Source organism: Fusarium keratoplasticum, chromosome 3 (genome assembly GCF_025433545.1).
Source record: "Fusarium keratoplasticum isolate Fu6.1 chromosome 3, whole genome shotgun sequence".
In the NCBI taxonomy this organism is placed as follows: Eukaryota; Fungi; Ascomycota; class Sordariomycetes; order Hypocreales; family Nectriaceae; genus Fusarium; species Fusarium keratoplasticum.
This window is the reverse complement of record NC_070531.1, coordinates 1,745,044-1,766,007: the sequence shown is the minus strand read 5'-3', so window position 1 is coordinate 1,766,007 and position 20,964 is coordinate 1,745,044. Positions and strand designations below refer to the sequence as shown.

Here is a 20,964-nt window from a genome sequence, read left to right as displayed (position 1 = left end):
ATGCCTCTTGTTCAAGGCGTGCCGACGGTTCTGGAACCGCCAAAGGACTACGTGGTTGATTTTGATAACCCGCGGCGGCAGGGAGTGCCAGAGGCCTACTACGTCTCTGGCTTTGGCATGGCCCTGAGTCTCCTGTTTATCGCACAGAGGCTGTACGTCAAGTTCTTTCTGACGGGTGGCGTACAAGTCGACGATGGTGAGTGTTTCTCGAAACCTTTTCTTATTATTCAACTCGATGTTGGTTCGTGACATTCATCTATCTGTTGGGGCCTTGCGGGTCTGAGTTGAGTGCTTGCATCGGGGAGAAAGTGAGACGGGGTCATTGGGATCGACATGCTGACAATGGGACAGTGCTTCTCATCTTTTCATATGTAAGTACATCAGATATGTTTGTACAAGCAGTGTCGATGGCTTCAAATTGGCTCGATGGTTGTTAAAGGCTGCTGGTTGTACATGCCGTCGCCCCCTATCCAGCTTCACGCACAGCTTCATCCTACCTCCTGGGTAGAGCAACACGCAATGGCTGTTGCTGACTTTGCCATCTATAGATCTTGGCTGTTGCGACAATAGCATTATGTCTTCGTGAGTGCCCTGGAGGTCTTCAAAGGTAAATAGCTAACCATGCCTAGACATGTTTGCAACTGGAGTAGGCGGAGTCCACGCGTGGGAGATATCTGTCACCCAGTTTAACGCCTACCTAATGGTGAGTTAGGACATCGTCCCTATCTGCTCAAAACTAACGCGATACCAGGACGTCTATCTTGCCGCCTTTATCTACATCCTCTGCGGTTCCTTATCCAAACTCGCCCTCCTCATCTTCTACCTCCGACTCTCTCCCCAGCGCTGGTTCAGGATAGCAACATGGTCCACGATTGTATTCATCGGCGGGTACACGGTTGGAATCTTCTTTGCCTGCATCTTCTCGTGCAAACCAATCGCCATGAGCTGGGACGTGACCATCACAGACGGCGTCTGCATCAACCGGCCGAGTCTGTACATTGCGACGGCTGTGGCCAACATTATTAGCGACGTTATGCTGTTTTTCTTGCCGATTCCCATGGTCATCAAACTTCAGATTCCCCCTCGGCAAAAGATTGGACTGGTCATCATCTTTGGTATTGGATCTCTGACAGTCGTCACTTCGGTCGTTCGAGTTTCTATCCTGCCAGCTATGTTGACTGATCTGGATGCGACATGGGTCATTGCCTGGGCGAGTGTATGGATGTAAGTGCTCCCGATAACCCCTTAGGCTTGGCGCATGGCAGCAGTAACTGACTTGAGTGTAGTATCGTCGAAGCTAACCTCATCATCACCTGTGCCTCCATGCCGACACTTCGAAAGTTCTTCAAGCACGTCGCTCCCAAGCTCATCGGAGAGTCTCGATACGGCAGCAAGACAGGAAAGTCTGGAAAATCCGGCGAGAACTCGAAGCCCCCGACCCGGACCCTCGTGCCAACTTCACAGAGCCGACGCGACCGACACCAATACTCGCAGTTCGATGCAGGAGAAGGTCAAGGGTCAGAAGAGTTCGTGCTTGGACCGATAAAGGGGCGGGCAGATCCAAGAGTCACAGCTGGGCACAGTGAAGATCACGTCGGCTGGGGAGACAGCGACTCGGAAAAGGGTATTGTCGATGGTACGAGCAAGCCGGCTATCGTGCAGACAACGACGGTGACTGTGGAATACACCAATGATAGGCTATGAAGGTGTAGGAAAACAATAGAAGTGCGGTTGTCTCAGGACTGTGTATGATATGAAAGCGGCAATTTGGCCTGGAAAGGGCTTTGGGATACCCTGTGGGAGTTGGATGTTATGAATTAAAGGATGGGTTTCATAAGTTAGAATAGATAATGATTGTATTACTGTGTGCCAGTCTTGAGAGTTACTGGTCCATGGCTCAATCGGAGCTCGAGTTGGCAGAGCCATGGGCAGCAAATGAGTGGTTGGGAGCAACATGATGCTCTTCTCACTCGGCTCCTGTTTCGCTTGAACAAATATCTTGATGTTTAAAGGTACAACCTTTCACAGTATTACTGCAGCAGCCCGAATTACCTGTGATGCTTCAATTCACACATCCCTAGGCGATACTTCCAGGTTGATACCTACGCGGGCGTTCCAAGAGATGCTCTGCTCTCACAATGGGCTACTCTTGAAGCATACTACTTGTTGCCTTACTTTGCCGGTACCATTACGTCGCGAATTTAGAGACCATCGGGATACTCAATGTCTATATCCTGGGTTGCGAAGAGGGCATTTCCCCCCGCTGTCAATTGATCAGTTCTTTTGCCTGGTTCCAAATCAACGGATAGAATAGAACAACCCAGCGAGAGAAACACAATCATCTACAGAGCAAAGCTATTGTAATACATATTTCAACGGAACGGTTGATATCTCATACGCCTTGTAGATACATCGCATGTGAATTCGCCGTGCAAACAGGCATTGTTTCTACCAAGCCAGCTCTCATAGGGGCGACCAACCTGCCCTTTGTTTAAGCAAAAGTGGTAACACTACCAAAAATAACAATGACAACATGTATAACCCCCAAATTACTTGGATAAAAAGTGAGAAAAAAAAAGCAAAAAGAAATCCCCGAGACCTGGCTCGAACAGGTGGCCTTTCGGTAAGATGCGAGATCCATTACAGCCGAACGCTCTTCCAGCTGAGCTACTCGGGGAGAAGCAGCTATCGGAAGATAGGGTGATTGACGACCGAAGCTCTCAGAACAGTATTATATTGGACACATTTGGTCCTTGCTAAACACTCCAATACCTCCAACTTGATTGCGTCAATGGGCTCCGATCGTCGCTACGTCCTCTGCTAGAACCCTTGGTCACCTAGGCAGCTTCTACTTCCACCCGGTGTAGAAAAATTGCGATCATCAAAGTGTCATTGTTTGCTTTATCAACAATGACATATCATGTTCCTGAATCAGACTTACTACGTAGTACAGCCACGTAATGTCCCTGTTCAATCATGGCATTTTTCAATTGACCATGTCACGTCAAAAAACCCAGCTGCCAACAATCGACTAGTTGATCGTCGCATTCTGGAGAAAAATGATGCGCGACGGCGCCGTCTCACCGTTTGGGGCCGAGTACTAAGTGGATATTTCAACGTTGCAAGGCAGGGGTTCTTGATGGGGACTGACGGTGATCCTCTAAAGGGATCAGCGGACCGATAGCTTCATTACTCCCCCGGTCGCGTCGATCATGAGATCCACAGGGAGAGCGACTTGACAGAGAACGAGGTTGATGAGAGATGGACATGAACGGCTAAATGCGAGTAATTATTTGCTATCATGTCGTTTGATATAGTGATCAACTTAATATGGCATGGATAGCTCTGGTTACTGTAACGGTAGAGCGAACAGTTGCAAGTGTTTCTGGCTGGATCGAGTTGAGCACAGTATGATCAGTACAGGCAAACATGATAGACGCAATTGCAAATGTTCCAGAAATACCTTGAAAACAATTGAGCTCAAGTTTGTTACAGCACAGTGCAATAGCCAGTGGCCGTCGATAACCTTCGTGATACAATGGCACAGCCACAGAGACAACACACACACGCAAAGCATCATGGCAAGTATCTTAAAGGATCATCAATGTCCATCGGGGTATTTGTATTTAACTCGTCGCTAATATCTGACATGTGTCACAACAACAGCCTCCTCAAGCCCAAGCCTCCTTGACCAGATCAGCCGCCTTCTCGCCAATCCCATAAGCAGGCATCTGCGTGTGTCCGTTGTTGACGGTGGGCATAATGGAACAGTCAGCCACGCGGAGGTTCTTGACTCCCCGGACTCTAAGCTTCTCATCAACCACCGCCTTGGGATCGTCGGCCTTTCCGGCCGCGCAGGTTCCACTGGCGTGGTAGCAGGTCGTGGCGCCGTTCTTGACGTACTCCTTCCAGTCGTCGCGCGTCTTGTACTTGTGGTGCGTCAGGGCTGGTGGCCAGGGGCCCTTGACGATGTCCTTAGTGCCCGCGCCCTCCATGACGATCTCATTGCCAAAGGCGCAGGCCTCGGCGAGGACCTCGAGGTCAAGGGGGTCGGACAGATAGTTGCAGTCAACCACGGGGATAGCTGTGGCATCCGAGTTGCGAAGAGTGACGGTTCCTCGTGACTTGGGGGCAAACAGCTCAGCGATGATACTAAAGGCGTGCTTCTTGTCAACAGGGAACTGATCAAATTGCTTGGGTCCACCGTAGCACTCTGTCGTAAAGAACTCGACGTGAGGCTGCTTCGATGTCAGGCCCATGGGGTCTCGGCCCTCCTCTCGAGGAGCAGACTTCCAGATCTCAGAGTCGGCGAGACGCTCGTCGAGACGGGCAAAGGCAAAGATGCCAAAGGGGAACGTGGAGAGGAAGCCGGACTTTTGCTCCTTCCACTGGGCGTAGGACTTGGCGAAAGCGTCGCCGTGGTAGACGAGGTGGTCAGTGGTCAAGCCCTCCTTTTCTGTCTCGTAGAAGATGAAGACGATCAGATGATCCTGGAGGTTTTTGCCGACGCCGGGGAGGTCGACGAGGGTGGTAATGCCGTGCTTGGCTAGCTCATCCTTGGCACCGATGCCAGATCGGTTGAGGATGTTGGGAGAGCAGTAGGCGCCTCCACTGACGATAACCTCCTTGCGAGCCTTGACCTCGACAGTGGTGCCATCAGCTTGAACAACGCGGACACCAGTGGCCTTGAGGTCGCCATTCCCGTCCTTCTCGATGATCACCTTGTCCACATGGGTCTCGACCATGAGGTGGAGGTTCTCCTTGGGCTTGGTCTTGGTGATGAAGTCTGCACCAGTGGTTCGAAGACCACTGTACACAGTTCTTACAGAGTGGCCGCACCCATGGGGGTTGTTTCCATGTGAGAACATGTCATGGTCGAGCGGGAGACCCTTGGACACCATCGAGTCCCTGATGAGGTTGGAGATGGGAGCCAGGTCATGGGGCTCAGTGTGCAGATGGCCATCATGACCATGGGAGTCCTTGGATTCGTTGAACCAGGGCTTGGAGTGGAAGTTTTCAGCCTATAGATGTCTTGTTAGTCATTCTAAAAAGTAAAAATGTTTCGATGTGGAAATTGCAGATTCGACAGATCCGAACCGACGGGCCGGGACAAAGCAAGCAATGAAAAGAAATTATACAAGTTTATGTGTGTGAGAAATTACACACGTACCTTGCGCATGTACTTGAAGAACTCGTCACCGCTCCAGCCGGGGAGGTTCCAGTCATCATAGTCTTGTTTCTACAGGGGATTAGCACATGCAACAGACAAGAGCCGAGGCCAAAAACTCACTGTGCCCTTGACAATCAGGGTACCGTTGCAGCCAGAGCAGCCACCCAGGAACTTGCCCCTGCTAAGCTTCACCTGGCGACCGTTGACGCCAGCGCCCTCTGTGGAGATGACGTTCCAGTCCGTCTCCTTGTCAAAGTTTTGTGACCATCTCAGAGAGAGTTAGAGTTGAACATGTGAGGGCCAATGGGCTACCTTACCCTCCAACCATGTGGACATTTTCAAGATTCTCATTGTGAGGACCGGCCTCAATGACGAGAACCTTGGCATTGGGATCCTCGGCGAGTCGAGATGCCACCACGCAGCCGGAAGTTCCGCCACTATAGTCGGAACGAGATTGATTAGCGGCACGGCTCTTTACAGTGCCGATCATTAACGGTGTTGACATACCCGCAGACAATAAAGTCATATGCCGAGTCAGGGGCCATGGTGTGTTTCGTGGAGATGTGTGTATGTGTCTTGGGTAGAGTAGTAGTGATGATCAATGATTCCAACGTCTCCAACGCTGCGCCCTCACAACTCTTATAGGTGTCTCCTGGTCCAACATTACTGCCTCAAGCAACCAGTGCGACATAACCCGAGCACAGCCCATTTGGCCGCATAAAGATGAAGATCCTCTTGAACGGTCCGTCCCCTAGTGTACTATACGTTGCAACGCTTCCCTCGTCACACCTGTAACGCGCCAACCCCAAGCCACCAAGGAGCATCCAAGGGGTCGAGAAGCATAAACTCAAGAGGAGGGGATCCATCGCCACAGCTGTTGCTCGCCTCAAAGAAGAGCTCACCCCAGGTTGTGCGTCCTCTGAGCGTCCAATCGGAGACGATGCGTGCCTCTTCACCATTAGCGTCGTACTGTGTTGGTAGTAGATCTAACGCCCCCCAGAAAAGAAGAGGGGGTTTGCGAGGGGGGGAGCGCAGCCGCGCCCCCCCTTAACGGAAGCAACCCGAGACGCGCCGAGGTTAGACGGGGTAAAAGATTTGTGTCTGCGACTCTGCGGCTCCCAGAATGGTTATGGTGCGGTGGTGGTTGTCCAAGAGACTAAGGCCGACGCTGCATCGAAAGCGCGCGGACAGGGTGGCTAGCTAGCGTCGACAAGCCACGTTCCACTCCCGTGTCGATCACTGAAGAAAAACTGACTTGCTTTGACACATTCGTGGGTCTTGATGGTTGTTAGCAGCCCAAAGAGGCATTGGCGTCGTGTGTTAGTTGCATGGCTAGTAAGTCACGTCTCTCACTTAGTCGTGGTTGTCAAGACTCGTGGCAGGAGACAGGCACGACAGGTTCCTCGCACTGACTGTCATCTCTCAAATCTCATTTTGCACAGACACTTCGCCTGTTCTAATCTGGCTTCTCAGCTTCAGGGTTCAAGCGAAGAGAAAAAGGTGGATCTATCTGGAGACTACATCCCTGACCCCTTCTCCTCCCCAGCCCGGCATACGCAGGAGGGGGACGCGCCGGCAGAAGAAATATGGCCTGACTTACACCCCTCCCCGCTGTCAAAGCGTCTGTAGATGTGATATCAGACCTAGCATGAACATACAATGTTCTAAACGCAGGCCGCCAACCTCTTGGCCTCTTCCAGGGGGTAGACGATGCAACCCTAGCATGACATGCCGGCTGGATGACACCGAGCACGACTCGGATTTGCTTCGAAACCGCTCGCAGAGAGTTAAAGACCAATGGTCTAGCTCGGCATCAGGGAGCCAGGTTGTTTCCCATGACCCACCGGGCCACGGTCCGCACCAAGTTATGCTAACGGCGCCATCATGGCCAAATCTTGAAGGATCAATGCCATTTGTCTAATGTACTACGTGGTGCTCTTTTAACTAAAGAGAGGAAAGCTGTTGGCTCTTCCTCTTGACCCATATCTTCCTCGTCCTTCCCTGCCGCTCGCATTGAGCGTCATCTGCACCCTCGTCTCACCTTGCTTCAAGGCTCCACGATCCTTCCACAACTACTTTCTTTTTTTTTTCTCGAAGATGCCGGCTACACCCTTTCAGACAGAAGCGTGGATAGAGTACGGCCTTGGCTGTGCTGTGCTCTTCCTTCGATACTTTGCACGATGGAGAACAGTCGGCTGGAAGGGCATGCAGGGCGATGATTACTTTGCCTTTGCATCTCTCATCTTCTGGACAGTAAGTGGGCGCGGCTGATGCCCTGCATCGACGCTTTGTCACTAACTAGCGTAGGCTGAACTTGTCATGTTGGAGCTGATCGGTAGGCACTTTGCGACTCTGTGTTGGTTCGTTGACACTTTGCTGATCCCGTTTGTTTCTTTGACAGGCCAGAACGGAACCAACATTGGTGTTACCGACGAGATGGGCGCCAAGATGACGGACGCACAAATAGCCAAGCTGGAGTTTGGATCGAAATGTCTGTTGGCGGGCTGGAACTTTTATGTTACGCTCATCTTTTGCTTGAAGGGAGTTATGCTCTGCTTCTACACTCGAATGACGTACGCAACTTGTTGGTTCGATATGGTCAAGTACTGACATTTGTAGGCTTGGTTTGTGGCAGAGAAAGCTCGTCATTTGGACACAGGTAGGCCGAGTCAATTCCATCCGTGCTTTGCAACAACTAACACAAGCTATCAACAGGTTGGCACCGTTCTCGCATACGGAGGAGTCATCACTGTCATCTGGGCCCATTGTACGCCCGTCCACAAGAATTGGCAGGTGTATCCAAACCCAGGAGGTCAGAATCTACACAATCAACCCTCAATTTCGACTCTAACTGGCAATAGACGCGTGTACTTTGGCTGTTGCCAACTATCTTACTCTGGTGGTCCTCAACATTGCGTGAGTGATGATATTGGAGTAGTTGGTAGCTGTTTACTGACGAATATCAGAACTGATCTAGTCATTGTCTCGATCCCGGTGCCTCTACTCTGGACGGTCAAGCTCAGCATTAAGCGGAAGCTCATAATCGGAGTTCTTCTCTGCTCAGGCGTTTTCATCATGATTGCAACTCTCCTCCGCTGCATCCTGTCTCTTCGGTATAAAACCTCCCTTTGCTGGACTGTGTTGCGTTCCATCTAACCAATGGACATAGGGATATCCAAGGCATCAACACGTCCACCATCTGGGCCATTCGAGAAACATTCGTCGGCATCATCGCAGTCAACGCTGCCGCAATCAAGCCCCTCTTCTCAGCCTCCCGATGGCTCATCTCCAGCAAGGGAAGCAGCCGCGACAAGGGAACAAGCAGCTACATCAACAAGTACGGGCACCCACTGGGCACAATCGGCGGATCAGGCATCGCAGCCGGCCTCTCATCGAGCCGTCACCAAAAGATGATGACCCAGCTAGACGATAACTCGAGCGAAGAACACATTGTGGGAAAGGCAGACTTTGGTGGCTACAAGCACGATATCCGAGCCGGGAGCACGACGAGCGGGCAGAGCAGCAGCGGGCCGGATGGCATCGTCGTTACTCGGACGTACGAGGTCACTCCTGGCAAGTCGACCCTGGATGTTTAATTTGGAATCATTGGGACTTGGGATGGAGTTTGTGGAATAAATGGATAAACCAACTATACCTGGACTGGATGGAACGGACTGGAATGGGATGTGTACTATAACTACCTAACTAATTAGACTACGTTGCCATTGATGGCATTTTCTAGCAATCTAGACGATCCAACATACAAATGTGTCCTATCACTGCCGGGCCATAACAGGAGTTGGTTCTGTTACTCCTTCCATGGCCATCGAGTGTAACCCATGCCCAGTGACGCCATCTCAAGCGGAACCGCATCTTGGCGAAACAATCCTTCAAAAGCCAGACAACAGCACCTCAATCACCACGCGCAGAGCCTCAAAGGACGCCTTCGCCGTTGAACCATGAACCAAAACGCCGGGGGGCGTCCCTTATCATCAACCACAAGAGACAGAAATCACGATAGGGCTAGCTGACGACTGATGTGAGCGTCAGAACTAAAGGGCACTTCCGCAAATAGCAACCCAAGAGGAGGCTTAACCCTATCGTTTCTGTTCTAGCTGGGGGTTTTGTGTCTTGGGAGAACAGCCCTGTCTATATTGGCGCAGGGTCGGGCTTTTTTTTTTTCTGTCTCAGGGGAGTTGATGCTTGGCTCTGACAAAAGATTCCACCCGGCTAGTCATCCGCGGCTTGCTCGAGGTTACATCGGTCCCCTGACCAACAAGCTCCCCGACTCAAAGAAACACGCCGAGACGGAGGATCGTCAGTCTCGGGTCTCGGCTCGAGACCCACGTGTAGCCTGTTGGTGACAGACTTTCTTGACCCAACACTGAAGGTGCCTTGCATATCTCGCTCCCAGTGGCCCACGCGTCTCTGAGTGCTAGGGTTACAGTGTTACAACGTTCAAGGAGATCACATCGCCTCATCGCTGCATAAGGGGGGCATTATTATTATCAACAAGTTCATCTCCTTTCGTCCGGAGGCTCAGGAGGTTTGCCAGGAACGAACCGCGGCATCTCGAGGGTCTACGTCAGTTCCTCATTCTCGACGTCAACAGCACCTCTAGGCACCTGGATTAATTGACAAACACCTCAACCTGCCATGTACGCGTTAGGCACCCAGAGTTTCGGGTCCCCTCCCGCCAACAAGGTCGCTTGATAGACGCGATCGGCCTTGAGGGATTGAGCAACCCTTGCTAGAGCTTACGGTGTCCGAATCATGACTGCGGGTTTCGCAGAGAGCGTCTTCCAGTGTCGCTAGTGTTGGATGCAGAGGAGCCGCATGCTAACGCACACTAATGCGTTCCTTCGTCTGTTCTATCCGTCTCTGCCTGAGGCTTGATGCCGTTGGCGGCGACGGTCCTTGACCTGTGGTCGGTTCAGGTATGCTTGAGTATCTGAGAGTTCAGACTCTGCTGGTGGGTGTTGTCCAGCACGGGAAAAATTGGGAATTGGCAAGTAAAACGCCTTCTTGGTGAGTTTTAACTGTCTTCTGGCCATTCAGCAGCATTAAGTTGTTCGCTGGTTTGCAAAGTCGGTGATGATTGATACGAATCTATCGACTTGGTTAACTAGTTCTCCATTCTTTGACTCCTAACAACGAATACACCCTTTTAGTATCACAAGGAGGCTTTAGGCAGAAAATTGATGATACGCTTACAAAATTAATTCTTCTCAATCGTTGCATATCAGTTTCGCCGCCCAATAATTCAGGGTAGTGATACTGGATCGCCATAGTACTTATGGCCAAGCCTTCTATTTTGATAATAAACGTGAGGCTTGTGGTCAAATTTATCTTATGCCGGCCCCAGCCTCTCGGCAGTTACTATCTAATCGTCAGGGCCCCCCGAGTTAGAGTTATCAACATCGTACGAGCATCCACCCACCTCCGAGATCTCAAAACGGAAGATCGTGGGGTATAGATCAAAGCACTGGCATGCTTAAGCGAGCTCATGAAAAATGGCGTGCTCGATGAAAAAGAAAAGACAAAAACACGGGGAGGGGCCAATCCCTAGTGATCAATGTAGATGAGGCCGATGATGATATCCCTTTTGCTGGCTCGGCCGAGAGCTCGGAACAGTTGCCTACTAAAAACAAACTTATGACTTCAGTGCAGTACACTCTTCTACTACGAAGAAACCCCACTTCGGATATTAAAGATCAGATAAGGATTCTGGTTGCTTGATAAGTCAACTTTGCTGTACCTTGTTACTGCAAACCATGTTCCTATAGCTCGACGTGGGATAAGTGGCCTGATGGCGGCTCTCCTCTTCGGGTTGCCCAATGGTACTCCATTCCCTTCCAACTGGTCGATTAATCTCATCCTGTATGAGTTGCCGAGTATCAAATACGGGTGATTTCAGTGGCATGTTCCTCCACGATGCCTTCATCTGTGGTCTCGTTGCTATAACACTGACAGGAGATGGGACTAAAGCACGCAATCGAGCAAGCATGAAATAGGACCCTATATCCACTGGCTTTGCGATAAGGGTCAATGCAACTCCCACCAGTCTTCTTTCAATGTGTTCTTCCAAGACCTCACCACCGACAACTGGTCCCAAAACATGGGCGTCTGGTCCCTAGTAGGCGGCCTCCCGCTCGAACAAGAGAAGGGCAGAGCGAGTGCTACAATGCAATTGAGCTAGCAGTTTCATTAAATAATAGATAAAGGAGGTCTGGGCACCGATGATGTTTATGAAGAAGAGTGAGCCTTGGAGTTGGTACATGGAACTCCGATTTTTAGAGGCCTCCCTACCCGACGAGCCGCGAACAATGTCAAGCCAAAAGGTGTAAGGTAAATAGACACACTATTATCGAGGGTATATAGCTGTGATGATAAATTTGTGGCTGGTAGCAGCCTGTCTTTTGAAATGGTCAAGATCTGGAGTAGTCACAGAATCTTGAGGGGGGCTTTGAGGCCGCTGACCTGGGCCAGCTCCGCAGCTTGCCCCCACCCCTTGATTTGCCGGATAATAAAGAACAAAGTCATATTGGGTGCGTCAAGGACTTATCGAACGACCTAATGCATTGTCATGCCGTCATATCACTGGTCTGGTGGCAGCCTGCTCATCACATATGATGTCTCTTCAGATTGAACACATCGGCTAGCGTAAAATGAATATTCGAATAGAATACCTTGCTTACATACCGATACATAGAGCCTTATTCTATACGATGAAGCCCTGAGCCGAGTATGGTTACTATTTCGTCAAGGCCTTGAGCAGTGCTTGAAGTGGTGTGCCACCATGTTCTACCAAGTTGGTGACAAATCAACAACCAGATCAAAACATGACAAAGTCTGATAAGATTCATACAACATCAGTCTATTTCACTCCTAGCATGGCACGAGGAACGAGAGATAGTGTCCTGGGAACGGGGATTAATTCTTGATAAGCTCACCAGTCCAGTATACCCTGTACACCCAAGTCTCTCGAAGCCATGCCCCCTTCGAGGCCCTTCTAGAACTCTTTCCATCTAGCCAATCACTCAGATAAGTGCCTTGAATGACATCAGGGGAGAGCTAGCGATGGACCAGGGGTTTCGGGGGAGCTGTCGCCGAGCCATTGCCTGTTCCACCGGGATCTGTTCGGCCTATCGGCGAGGGATTTCCCTTTTTAGAATCATGACATCTCAAGGGCAGACATGGCGATTCTAGAATCATTTCTCTGTCAATAATTATCTGTAGTTATAGCTGCTTCTAGTTCATTCAACACTGAGATCATCAACACCAAGACATCTGTTGGCACTGGCCGACCCTACAGACCCAATTGAGTCTATCTCACAGTACATATTCTCAGATTTCGGCATCACTTACGCCATCATCATAAGCACACTGTTATTCACTCGCTGGGATGTAGTAGCAATTGCTGCCCATGATTACGGCAAGCGAAGAACTGCAAATCTCACCAGTGTCATGTTACAATTGAGATACTGTATGCTGCCTTTAAAAATTTATCATCTATTATTCTCTAGCTCTTGTTGTTTATAACGCTTAATCCATTTTATCTATTTCCTTACAGCTTAGCAGCCTCGATACGGCGGCCCGTCTCGTCAAAGTTGATCTTCTGGCCCGAGTTGAGCGACTCCTGGAGGGCGCATCCAATCTTGACAGCCTGGACGGCACCGCTCAGCTTGAAGGGCAGGCGGTTGTTGTCGAGGCAGGCAGCGGTGAATTCATTGGCCTCGGTGACAAAGGCGTGCTCGAAGCGACCGTAGTAGTCGCCGGGGATCTGTCGCCGCACGCCGGCAGCCTCGTGCATCTCGACGAGCGTGCCCACGGGGTTGGCGTTGATGGCAAGCTTGCCCTCAGTACCGATAACTTCGGTCATATCGTGCTGGCCGGCAGCCATCATGCGAGAAGAGTAGAAGTAGGCAACCTTGCCTCCCCAGAACTCGACGATGCCCACGCCGTTGTCCACGTCCTTGTGCTTGCGCAGCTCGGGCTGCACTGCTGTGATGCCAGTAGCCACGACGCTCTTGACGATAGAGTCCTGGCCAAAGTACCACAGGGCGAGGTCGATATCGTGGATGTTGCAGTCGACAAAGATACCGCCGCTGAACTCGGCGTAGGCCACGAAGAAGCCAGAGGGGTCGAGCTTGTCGCAGGTCTGAGAGCGGAAGACTGAGGGGCGGCCAATGGCGCCAGCGTCCATTCGTTCGAAGGCGTCACGGTAAGAGGCGTCGAAGCGGCGGGAGAAGCCGCACATGACCTTGAGATGAGGCTTCTTGGAGGCAGCATCGACGACGGATTGAGACTGGGAGGGAGTTAGCTAAATCTCATAAAGCGCGGGCGAGGAACTGACAATCTCAACGCTGGTGCTCAGAGGCTTCTCGCACAGAACGTGCTTCTCGGCCTCAATGGCCTTGATGGCCTCCTCGGCGTGGGCGGTGGTGACAGTGGCGACGACAACAGCCTGCAGGCCGGGATGCTTAAGCATCTCCTCGTAGTCGGTGTAGATGGTGACACCCTCGAGGTGGACGTGAGCCCACTCGACCTCCTTCTGGACGGGAGTGAAGGCGGCGACGAGCTCAGCCCGGGGGGTTCTGTTGTGGAAGTTGAGGGCATGACGAGCACCCATGCGGCCGAGACCAGCGACGGCAACCTTGAGCTTGGGGGCCATTGTGAAATGTGAAGAGGTGAGAGGGGAGAATTGAGAGAGAAGTAGGTCCAAAGTAACTTTGCGGGAGGACAGGTACACAGACGGGTATGCTTTTTTTCAGACAAACAACACCGTCAGTAACGAGATTGAGGAGCAGAGAAAGATGAGATGAGCTGTCTAGTTGAGAAGCGTGATGAGCGAGCTCTCTAGACTTATACCTTGAGCATCGGGATTCGCATCGCCGAGGCGGCATCCACCATCGGAGCCCCAAACCCGTACATGTTTGTCGAGAGCTACATAACTCGAGGCTTTACCCCACGTCCAAGCGGTGACCCGACCCGTGGCTTGAAGCGAGAAGTCACAAGATCGACAAGTCTCATCCGCATCGGTGACAAGGCCGACCAATTAGTAGGTGCCGACATGGAGTTGAAATCTCATCTGGTTCCAACATGGACCTTGTTGTGTGAGAGCTTCGAGATACGGTGGGGCCGGTGGAGGAGGGGACGTTCTCTCTCTTACCAAAGTAAGCAAGTATTCACGAACGAGTTTCGGCGCCTCCTACTAAATCTGGGCATACGCTTGGGAATGGCTGCATGACCCCCTGTCAAGCCTCCAAGATAGCCTCCACTCACCTCCGCACTCTCCTTCATGACTCGGCAACCAGGCAAATACCCCAGACATGATTGGAAAGAAGGACCGGGCTGCTCATGAGGGAGCGACTTCGGATCATGACCTCGTGCTCGTGCTCGTGCCCGTGGGAAAATCCTACCGCTATCCTTGCACAAGCCGTTCTTCACCGTCTCCAGTCTTTGATGCGGGATTGGTTGGCCGACGTCTTCTCCGCATTTTTCTAAACCAGGAAGCTGCCCAATTCGTCAATCGGATTCGTCGTCCGTGGCTTGGGGTTGATCACTTCGAGAAAAAGTTGCCGAAGTTTGAGATCAAGTTCCCGAAGGTGGTTCATCAGATGACTCCAGGTATGGAGTTTAACAATGCTGAATATCTTGATAGATAAACCGACACTGGTCAATTCAGAGAGAAATGAACATGTTGACCTTTTGTTCTGCTGTTGTGTTCGAGTTGTCTATCACTACTCTACGACATCCGCCTGCAAGAATGCCTCATGACTTCTTACTACGGGGTGCCTGTCCAATGTGCCAACTGACTACTACGTGCTAGATTTCTACTCATGATGCTCATGACATGTTCTCCAACAGCCGTCATTGACACGGGAGAAGCAGGTACGGCCCAATTAGAAGCCAACTACGAGGCACCATGTCTGTGACACCCCTTACACGTTGACACCCCCTATATACCATTGAGACACGGTGTTCCTCAGCTCATACTCTCACCGCAGCCAAATAACGTGGTTGGCCCAATCAAGGGTCTTGACACAAATTGGAGATGCTCGCATGGTTAGGACAATGGTTGTAGCTGACAGGATTTAATAGTTTAAAGGTCTTATCTGAACACGAACGTCTACACATTCTAGCTCTCAAAGAAAAACGAACCATCTCCAGGCTCTACATAGAGGGTCGCCGAACACGTACACGAGATCCAAGATCGACACCTCGGGAAGATACAATCCCCACCCCTCACGACCGCACTTAGGCCTTGACCATCTCACCAGAAGCCTCCTCCTTTCGGGCCAACTTCATCTCTTTCTGAATCTCCCTCGCTCGCTGAACACCGAATCCGTGCTGGAAGATCTCTCGGATATCCTCAAGGGTCATTCCCTTGACCTCAGGGTAGCAGAAGTAGATGCAGACCCAGCCCAGGATGCAGATGGCGGCGTAGAAGCCAAAGGCGCCAGAGGGGGTAGTGTTCTCCATCTGAGTCAAAAAGGTGGAAGCAACAATGATGTTGGAGCCCCAGCAGGTCATGGTGAGCATCATGGTTCCCATGGCACGGACTTCCATGGGGTAGAACTCGCTCGAGAGCCAGGCCGTGTTTCCGATACCGGAAGAGTAGAAGCCCACAAAGACGACCATGCTCACGAGCACGACAATGGCAGGCCAGCCAATCTTGGCGTCAGCAGCCAGAGATAGGTCGTGGTTGATGGGAATGTACTTGAAGCACACAGCAGCAATGACGAGGGCCAGACCCATGAAGGGCACAGTGACAAGCAAGATCCTTCGGCGGCCTGCACGATCGACAAGCATGAGGTTGACCCAGGTGAAGATGAAGTTGGTTCCAGCAATGACGGTGCCGACAGCAACAGGGTTGGAGAAGCCGACGAGCGAGAACAGGAGAGGAGAGTAGTACATGAGCGAGTTGAAGCCGCTGAGCTGAGAGATGGCCATGAGGCCACACGCAGAGACGAGGGCGCGGAAGTTGGCGGGCACGACATACAGCTGCTTGAACACCCACCAGCCAGACTTGCCGGCGTTGAGGGCCTTGGCTTGGTCGACGTGGTAGGTGATGTGGCGGATCTTGTCCTGGACTTGCTCCTCAGTGCCGTTGGGGAAGATCCTGCGGAGAACCTTGGCGGCCTCCTCAGGCTTGCCGTGGTAGATAAGCTGACGAGGAGACTCGGGGCAGAAAGGGAGCAGGGCGCCGAGGACGATGGCGGGAATGGCACCACCTCCGACCATGTATCGCCAGCCGCCGGAGACATAAGCAAAGCCAGCTCCAATGCCGTAGCTCACGAGCTGTCCGCCGGTAATAGACATGTTGTCGAGTCCAATCATGCGTCCTCTATACTTGGCGGGAGACACCTCTGCGATGTATCTGGATCATGTTAGCGCTCAGCCAGCTCGAGGCTAATGGGTGATTACTCACAGGGGCACGATCATGGCAGCGGATCCAACACCAAAGCCAACGACGAGGCGGCCGACAGTCATCTGGATGACCGAGAAGGACGCAGCCTGGATGATGGCGCCGAGGGTAAAGAGCACGCAGCCGACATAGATGGCAACCTTTCGACCGTAGCGGTCGGCCGTGGCACCAGCAAAGATGGCACCGATGAAGGCACCACCAGAGGTGATGGAGGTGATCAACTCTTTCTCCTGCGAGGTGAGAGTCTTGCCAAGATCCTGATGGATGTAGACGAGCACAGCTGAGATGATTCCAGTGTCGTAACCAAACAGCATGCCGCCAATGGCAGCGGTGATGCTGACGAGCCACGAGAACTTGCCCGTCTTGGTTTGTTCGATCGAGTCGAGCTCGTCCAGGTTGATCTCTTGGATGGAGCCGTTGATGGCAGCATCCTCGAGGTGCTGGAGGCCCTCCTTGTGATCCGCCTTTGCCATGATGGAGGTCAAAGGAGTTGACAGAAGAGTGAAAAGAGTTCAAGATGAAGGAGAAGAAAGAGCCAAGGATACCAGCTACAGCTGCGTGAACTGGTGGAGAAGACTCAGAAGAGTGAAGAAAGTGGTGGATGCCGTTCGAGATGAGAAGTTGTTCAAGACGGCGATCCCACGGCTTTCTTATATGCTACTCGAGGTGAAGCACGTCCCTCCTCCAGAGCGAACGACTTGATGAACCTTGCCAAGGTGGTATACAAGGCCAGGATGAGAGGCTTTCCCCAAATCCTGCTGGCGCGTGTAATCGGCGAGATGGAGGGTGAGTTGGACGGCTAGCATGCCGACCACATGGCGAGACGAGAAACGGGTGAGGAGATATTGCCCTTCTCAGCTCCTTCTGAGGGGAAGGGAGGGCCAAATCTCAGACCAAACGACTCATTACTCGCATCAAGGCCCGTGGTGTGATGAGATGGGTTTGACAATAACGGCATTTGAACCTCGGCGATTGGTCCGGGGAAGAGTCCAGGCCATGGGCCCGGGTAAGCATCTCAGTCAAGCCTTTCCCCAGACGGACACTAACAGCTGCTTTCCCCATGGGCGGGAGAGTATGGGGGAAGTCCACGTCTGGGTGATGGTTTCATTTCCATCGTGGAGTGACTCGATCCCCAAGCGAAAAACTCCACCAAAACCCCCATGGGGAAGAGGGACCAGGAGGGCAGGGGCGAGCCAGTGGAGATGCCGACCCCCAAGGTTCAGGGCTAAAACCATCTATCGGGCTTCTAATTCGCTTCCTCAAGACGCTATCGCGTGGTGGCTCGCTTCCCTGTGGCGGAGGTCCAACCCCCCAAGGCTTAGGGGTTTTGTTAGTGGGTTCCAGCGCGTGCGGGGTTTGGCGGGTGTCCTGGCCAGACTTGCCTGTTTGATGTAAAAAGGGTAATTGCCCTTTTGGCCATCTTGGGGCCATTTCCTTCATCTTCCACTTTCATCTCCATCATCGACCGCCCCCTTCACTCGAGTCAACGCCAGTTCCTCTGCCTCTTGCGGTATCCTTGTGTACGGGGATACGGCATCTGGGCCCTGGTTTCCTCATGAGCCATGCAGGAGAATCAACCACCGACCACAAGCACAAGCACAAGCACAACCACCTCCAGGCCGCTCAACCCCTGTACAGTGAGTGACCCACCACTTGTTCACCCTCACTACAGTACAGTGTGCTGATGTTGCCGTTTCAAGGTTTGCAAGCAAAGGTGAGTCTCAGCCAGGCAATGTCCCCCGTTGGGCGCCCTCTATCATGCCTTGCTCCTAGCCGTTGTGGTCTGACGTTGCGTTCCTTGCCACAGACACCTCAAGTGTAAGCACTCACTGAGAATGCTTTGATTTTCAACTCCATGTCATGATGGCCATACACTGTCTGTTCTGTCTCTGATGCCTGTGTTACACAGGCGACAACGATAAGCCTTCTTGTGCCAACTGTCGAAAGAGCGACTCTGAGTGCATCCGCGGCTATAGCGTGAGGTTTCGTCATGGCCTGAATCCTAGGTTTGTCACTTACTAGCTGGATCCCCCCCCCCCCCATCATGCTGATCCCTCTGCAAGTATCCGTTCTGGCAAGACACTCGAGGCTGCGAAGCGCGAGTACAACTTTTCCCAAGATCAGCCATGGGTCAAGACGAATAGGGCTCTGAGCTTTGTCGATGAAACTCCAGACATCATCAATATCCACGACTCGAGCACTGGAAACTTTGATACTCTGGACAACTTTAATATCGGGCCGGACGTCGAAACTACTAGCCATCACTCTTCGCCGCCTTCTGCTCCTCTACAGCGTCTCCTATCTAGAGAGTCCAGACCCTCATCCGAGCCGGAGAGGCCGAACTCAAGGCCAACCTTTGAGGCATCACCTCATACCAGAGACAGCGAGCGCCCCTCAAAGAAGCGAGCCCTGAGTTCCTCGTCGGCTGGCCCATGGAGGAACCCTCCTCGCTCTGATCCCAGCGATGCCCAGTCACCTAGCCAGAGTTCTCAGTGTGCTGCCGACGCAGGCCCTTTTACGAGGTACTCGGGATCCCCCATCCTCGAGTCTCCCATCATCAACGACATTGCTCTAGGTGTTGGGAGCCCCCATGTTGGCCCAGGGCTGGACAACTCCAGCCAAGACATCTCGGCCCTAGAGGATCATGTCACCGAAGCCATCTCTGGCATTTACCTCGACAGTCCAAGATGGCCTCTAGAGGATCCGCAAGAGGCAATGCTATTCCAAAACTTCATCCACGTTCTGGCACCTCTCTTCGATCTTTGCGATAACGAACGGCACTTTGCCACTATCGTTCCTCGTCGAGCCGTCACATGCCCACCTCTGATGAACGCAGTCCTAGCTGCTTCAGCCAAACGATTGTCCAGGATCGCCGGTTTCGACGGGCTGGTTGGTGATCGGTATCACCAGAACTGCCTTGACGCCCTGATCCCCGCCTTGTCAAGTTCGGCAGCGGTCATGGACGAAAATCTCCTGACTGCCATTGTCATTCTCCGCTACATGGAAGAGATGGATGTTCCCATTACATCTGCAGATACAGCAGGCGAGTCTCATCTCGTGGGTACTCGAGTCTTTGTTGCGGCTCAGGAAAAGGTGCTTGATTTCACCGGCCTCCGCCGCGCAGCTTTCTGGGTGGCACTTCGACAAGAAATTCACATGGCCTTTATGCAGGCTCGTCCGGTGCATCCAAACTTTGCTCTGCAGGACATCACGCGGCTCGTGCAAAATGACGACTCCTGCTGCGCATTTGCAAACCTCACCATTCTCCAGTGCGCCGCCTGCCTCCGCTACTGCTACGGTTCCGAGGAGCAGAGCGTGTCTGCGTGGGAGAGGCTTCAGGAAGGCCAAGAACGATGGTGGGCAGAGAGGCCATGGTTCTTTCACCCCATGTACATCAACGAGGATGGAAATGGCATGTTTCCTCAGGCCGTCTATTTCAATGACGCTGTAATTACTGGAGTATTTCACTTCCTCCTGATGCAGATTCTGCTCGCAGCCCACAACCCGAAAATCCCCAAGCTCGGGCCTGGGCAGGCCAAGGCGGTCAAGAAGATAAACGAAGACATCAAGAAGACAGTCAAGATGGTCTGTGGAATTGCCGAGGTACGGTCATGTTGACTTGAAAATCAAAATGTGCTGCTGCTAATGCTGGCTCTCAACACCTACAGTCAAACCAGAGAAACCCTACTGTATATGCGTATGTACCAAACGAACGGTCGGAGTTGAATAACCACCTAACAACTTGTCTGCAGATACGTGAGCCTGGCTATTACTATGGCTGGTGACCGGTTTACAGACCCGCAAGAGCAAGAAGCTCTCTATAGGGTTTTGCAGAAGATGGATGTGCAGACTGGCTGGCCGACTGGCTCTGCGTAAGGTCTACTGTCACGGTCAAAGATGATGAGGTTGCTGATATTTGTATAGACGACAGTATTTGAAGGAAGCCTGGGGTTGGACGGAATCACCCGCAAATATGAGCACCGAGATGCCTATCGCTGTGATGCCGATTGCAGGGATGCTGAATAGCAACAGCATGCAGCTGGCTTAATGGTTACGAAGATGACGAGTGTTTCTGGGCAATATCTGAGTTTCGTTTGAATGTCACAATACTTGGGCGGCATTGTCTGGTGTTGGAGGCTGAGGAGGCGTAACTGGTTACCATGAGGGAGCAATATTGAAGGCGATTGGGCGGATTACTTGAATGGATTGGATTTAATGGGTGCTCTCATGATAACTATGATCCACTTTGACTGTGCATTGCATTCTAGAATTGGGTTTTCCTGCATCGGCATTATCACCGACCCCTATTTATGGAGCTCCGGGAGACTACCACGCGTTGCCGACATGCTGCAGCTCAACTCAT

At 52.0% G+C, this 20,964-nt stretch overlaps 6 protein-coding genes across 6 annotated transcripts; 3 read left to right on the top strand and 3 right to left on the bottom strand.

Annotated features, from left to right (window-relative positions):
* On the top strand, positions 1 to 1,704 carry NCS57_00393000 (uncharacterized protein; the record flags this gene model as incomplete). Its single annotated transcript, XM_053053907.1, has 6 exons — positions 1 to 196; positions 352 to 371; positions 549 to 582; positions 630 to 703; positions 752 to 1,224; positions 1,287 to 1,704. 6 exons carry the CDS (start codon positions 1 to 3, stop codon positions 1,702 to 1,704), a joined length of 1,215 nt encoding a protein of 404 aa, XP_052916067.1.
* A 1,967-nt stretch (positions 1,705 to 3,671) lies between these two features.
* On the bottom strand, positions 3,672 to 5,715 carry NCS57_00392900 (uncharacterized protein; the record flags this gene model as incomplete). The annotated part of the gene is made up of 5 exons (XM_053053906.1): positions 3,672 to 5,021; positions 5,171 to 5,239; positions 5,291 to 5,438; positions 5,488 to 5,607; positions 5,678 to 5,715. The coding sequence occupies 5 exons, from the start codon at positions 5,713 to 5,715 to the stop codon at positions 3,672 to 3,674; spliced, it is 1,725 nt and encodes a 574-aa protein (XP_052916066.1).
* A 1,552-nt stretch (positions 5,716 to 7,267) lies between these two features.
* NCS57_00392800 (uncharacterized protein) lies at positions 7,268 to 8,766 on the top strand (the record flags this gene model as incomplete). The annotated part of the gene is made up of 8 exons (XM_053053905.1): positions 7,268 to 7,423; positions 7,478 to 7,505; positions 7,572 to 7,743; positions 7,790 to 7,829; positions 7,886 to 7,982; positions 8,032 to 8,086; positions 8,137 to 8,283; positions 8,340 to 8,766. 8 exons carry the CDS (start codon positions 7,268 to 7,270, stop codon positions 8,764 to 8,766), a joined length of 1,122 nt encoding a protein of 373 aa, XP_052916065.1.
* A 3,971-nt stretch (positions 8,767 to 12,737) lies between these two features.
* On the bottom strand, positions 12,738 to 13,844 carry NCS57_00392700 (uncharacterized protein; the record flags this gene model as incomplete). The annotated part of the gene is made up of 2 exons (XM_053053904.1): positions 12,738 to 13,478; positions 13,527 to 13,844. The coding sequence occupies 2 exons, from the start codon at positions 13,842 to 13,844 to the stop codon at positions 12,738 to 12,740; spliced, it is 1,059 nt and encodes a 352-aa protein (XP_052916064.1).
* A 1,586-nt stretch (positions 13,845 to 15,430) lies between these two features.
* NCS57_00392600 (MFS domain-containing protein) lies at positions 15,431 to 17,074 on the bottom strand (the record flags this gene model as incomplete). Its single annotated transcript, XM_053053903.1, has 2 exons — positions 15,431 to 16,553; positions 16,605 to 17,074. The coding sequence occupies 2 exons, from the start codon at positions 17,072 to 17,074 to the stop codon at positions 15,431 to 15,433; spliced, it is 1,593 nt and encodes a 530-aa protein (XP_052916063.1).
* A 1,089-nt stretch (positions 17,075 to 18,163) lies between these two features.
* NCS57_00392500 (uncharacterized protein) lies at positions 18,164 to 20,649 on the top strand (the record flags this gene model as incomplete). Its single annotated transcript, XM_053053902.1, has 6 exons — positions 18,164 to 18,272; positions 18,511 to 18,607; positions 18,665 to 20,204; positions 20,270 to 20,298; positions 20,354 to 20,473; positions 20,526 to 20,649. 6 exons carry the CDS (start codon positions 18,164 to 18,166, stop codon positions 20,647 to 20,649), a joined length of 2,019 nt encoding a protein of 672 aa, XP_052916062.1.
* Between the last annotated feature and the right edge of the window lie 315 nt (positions 20,650 to 20,964).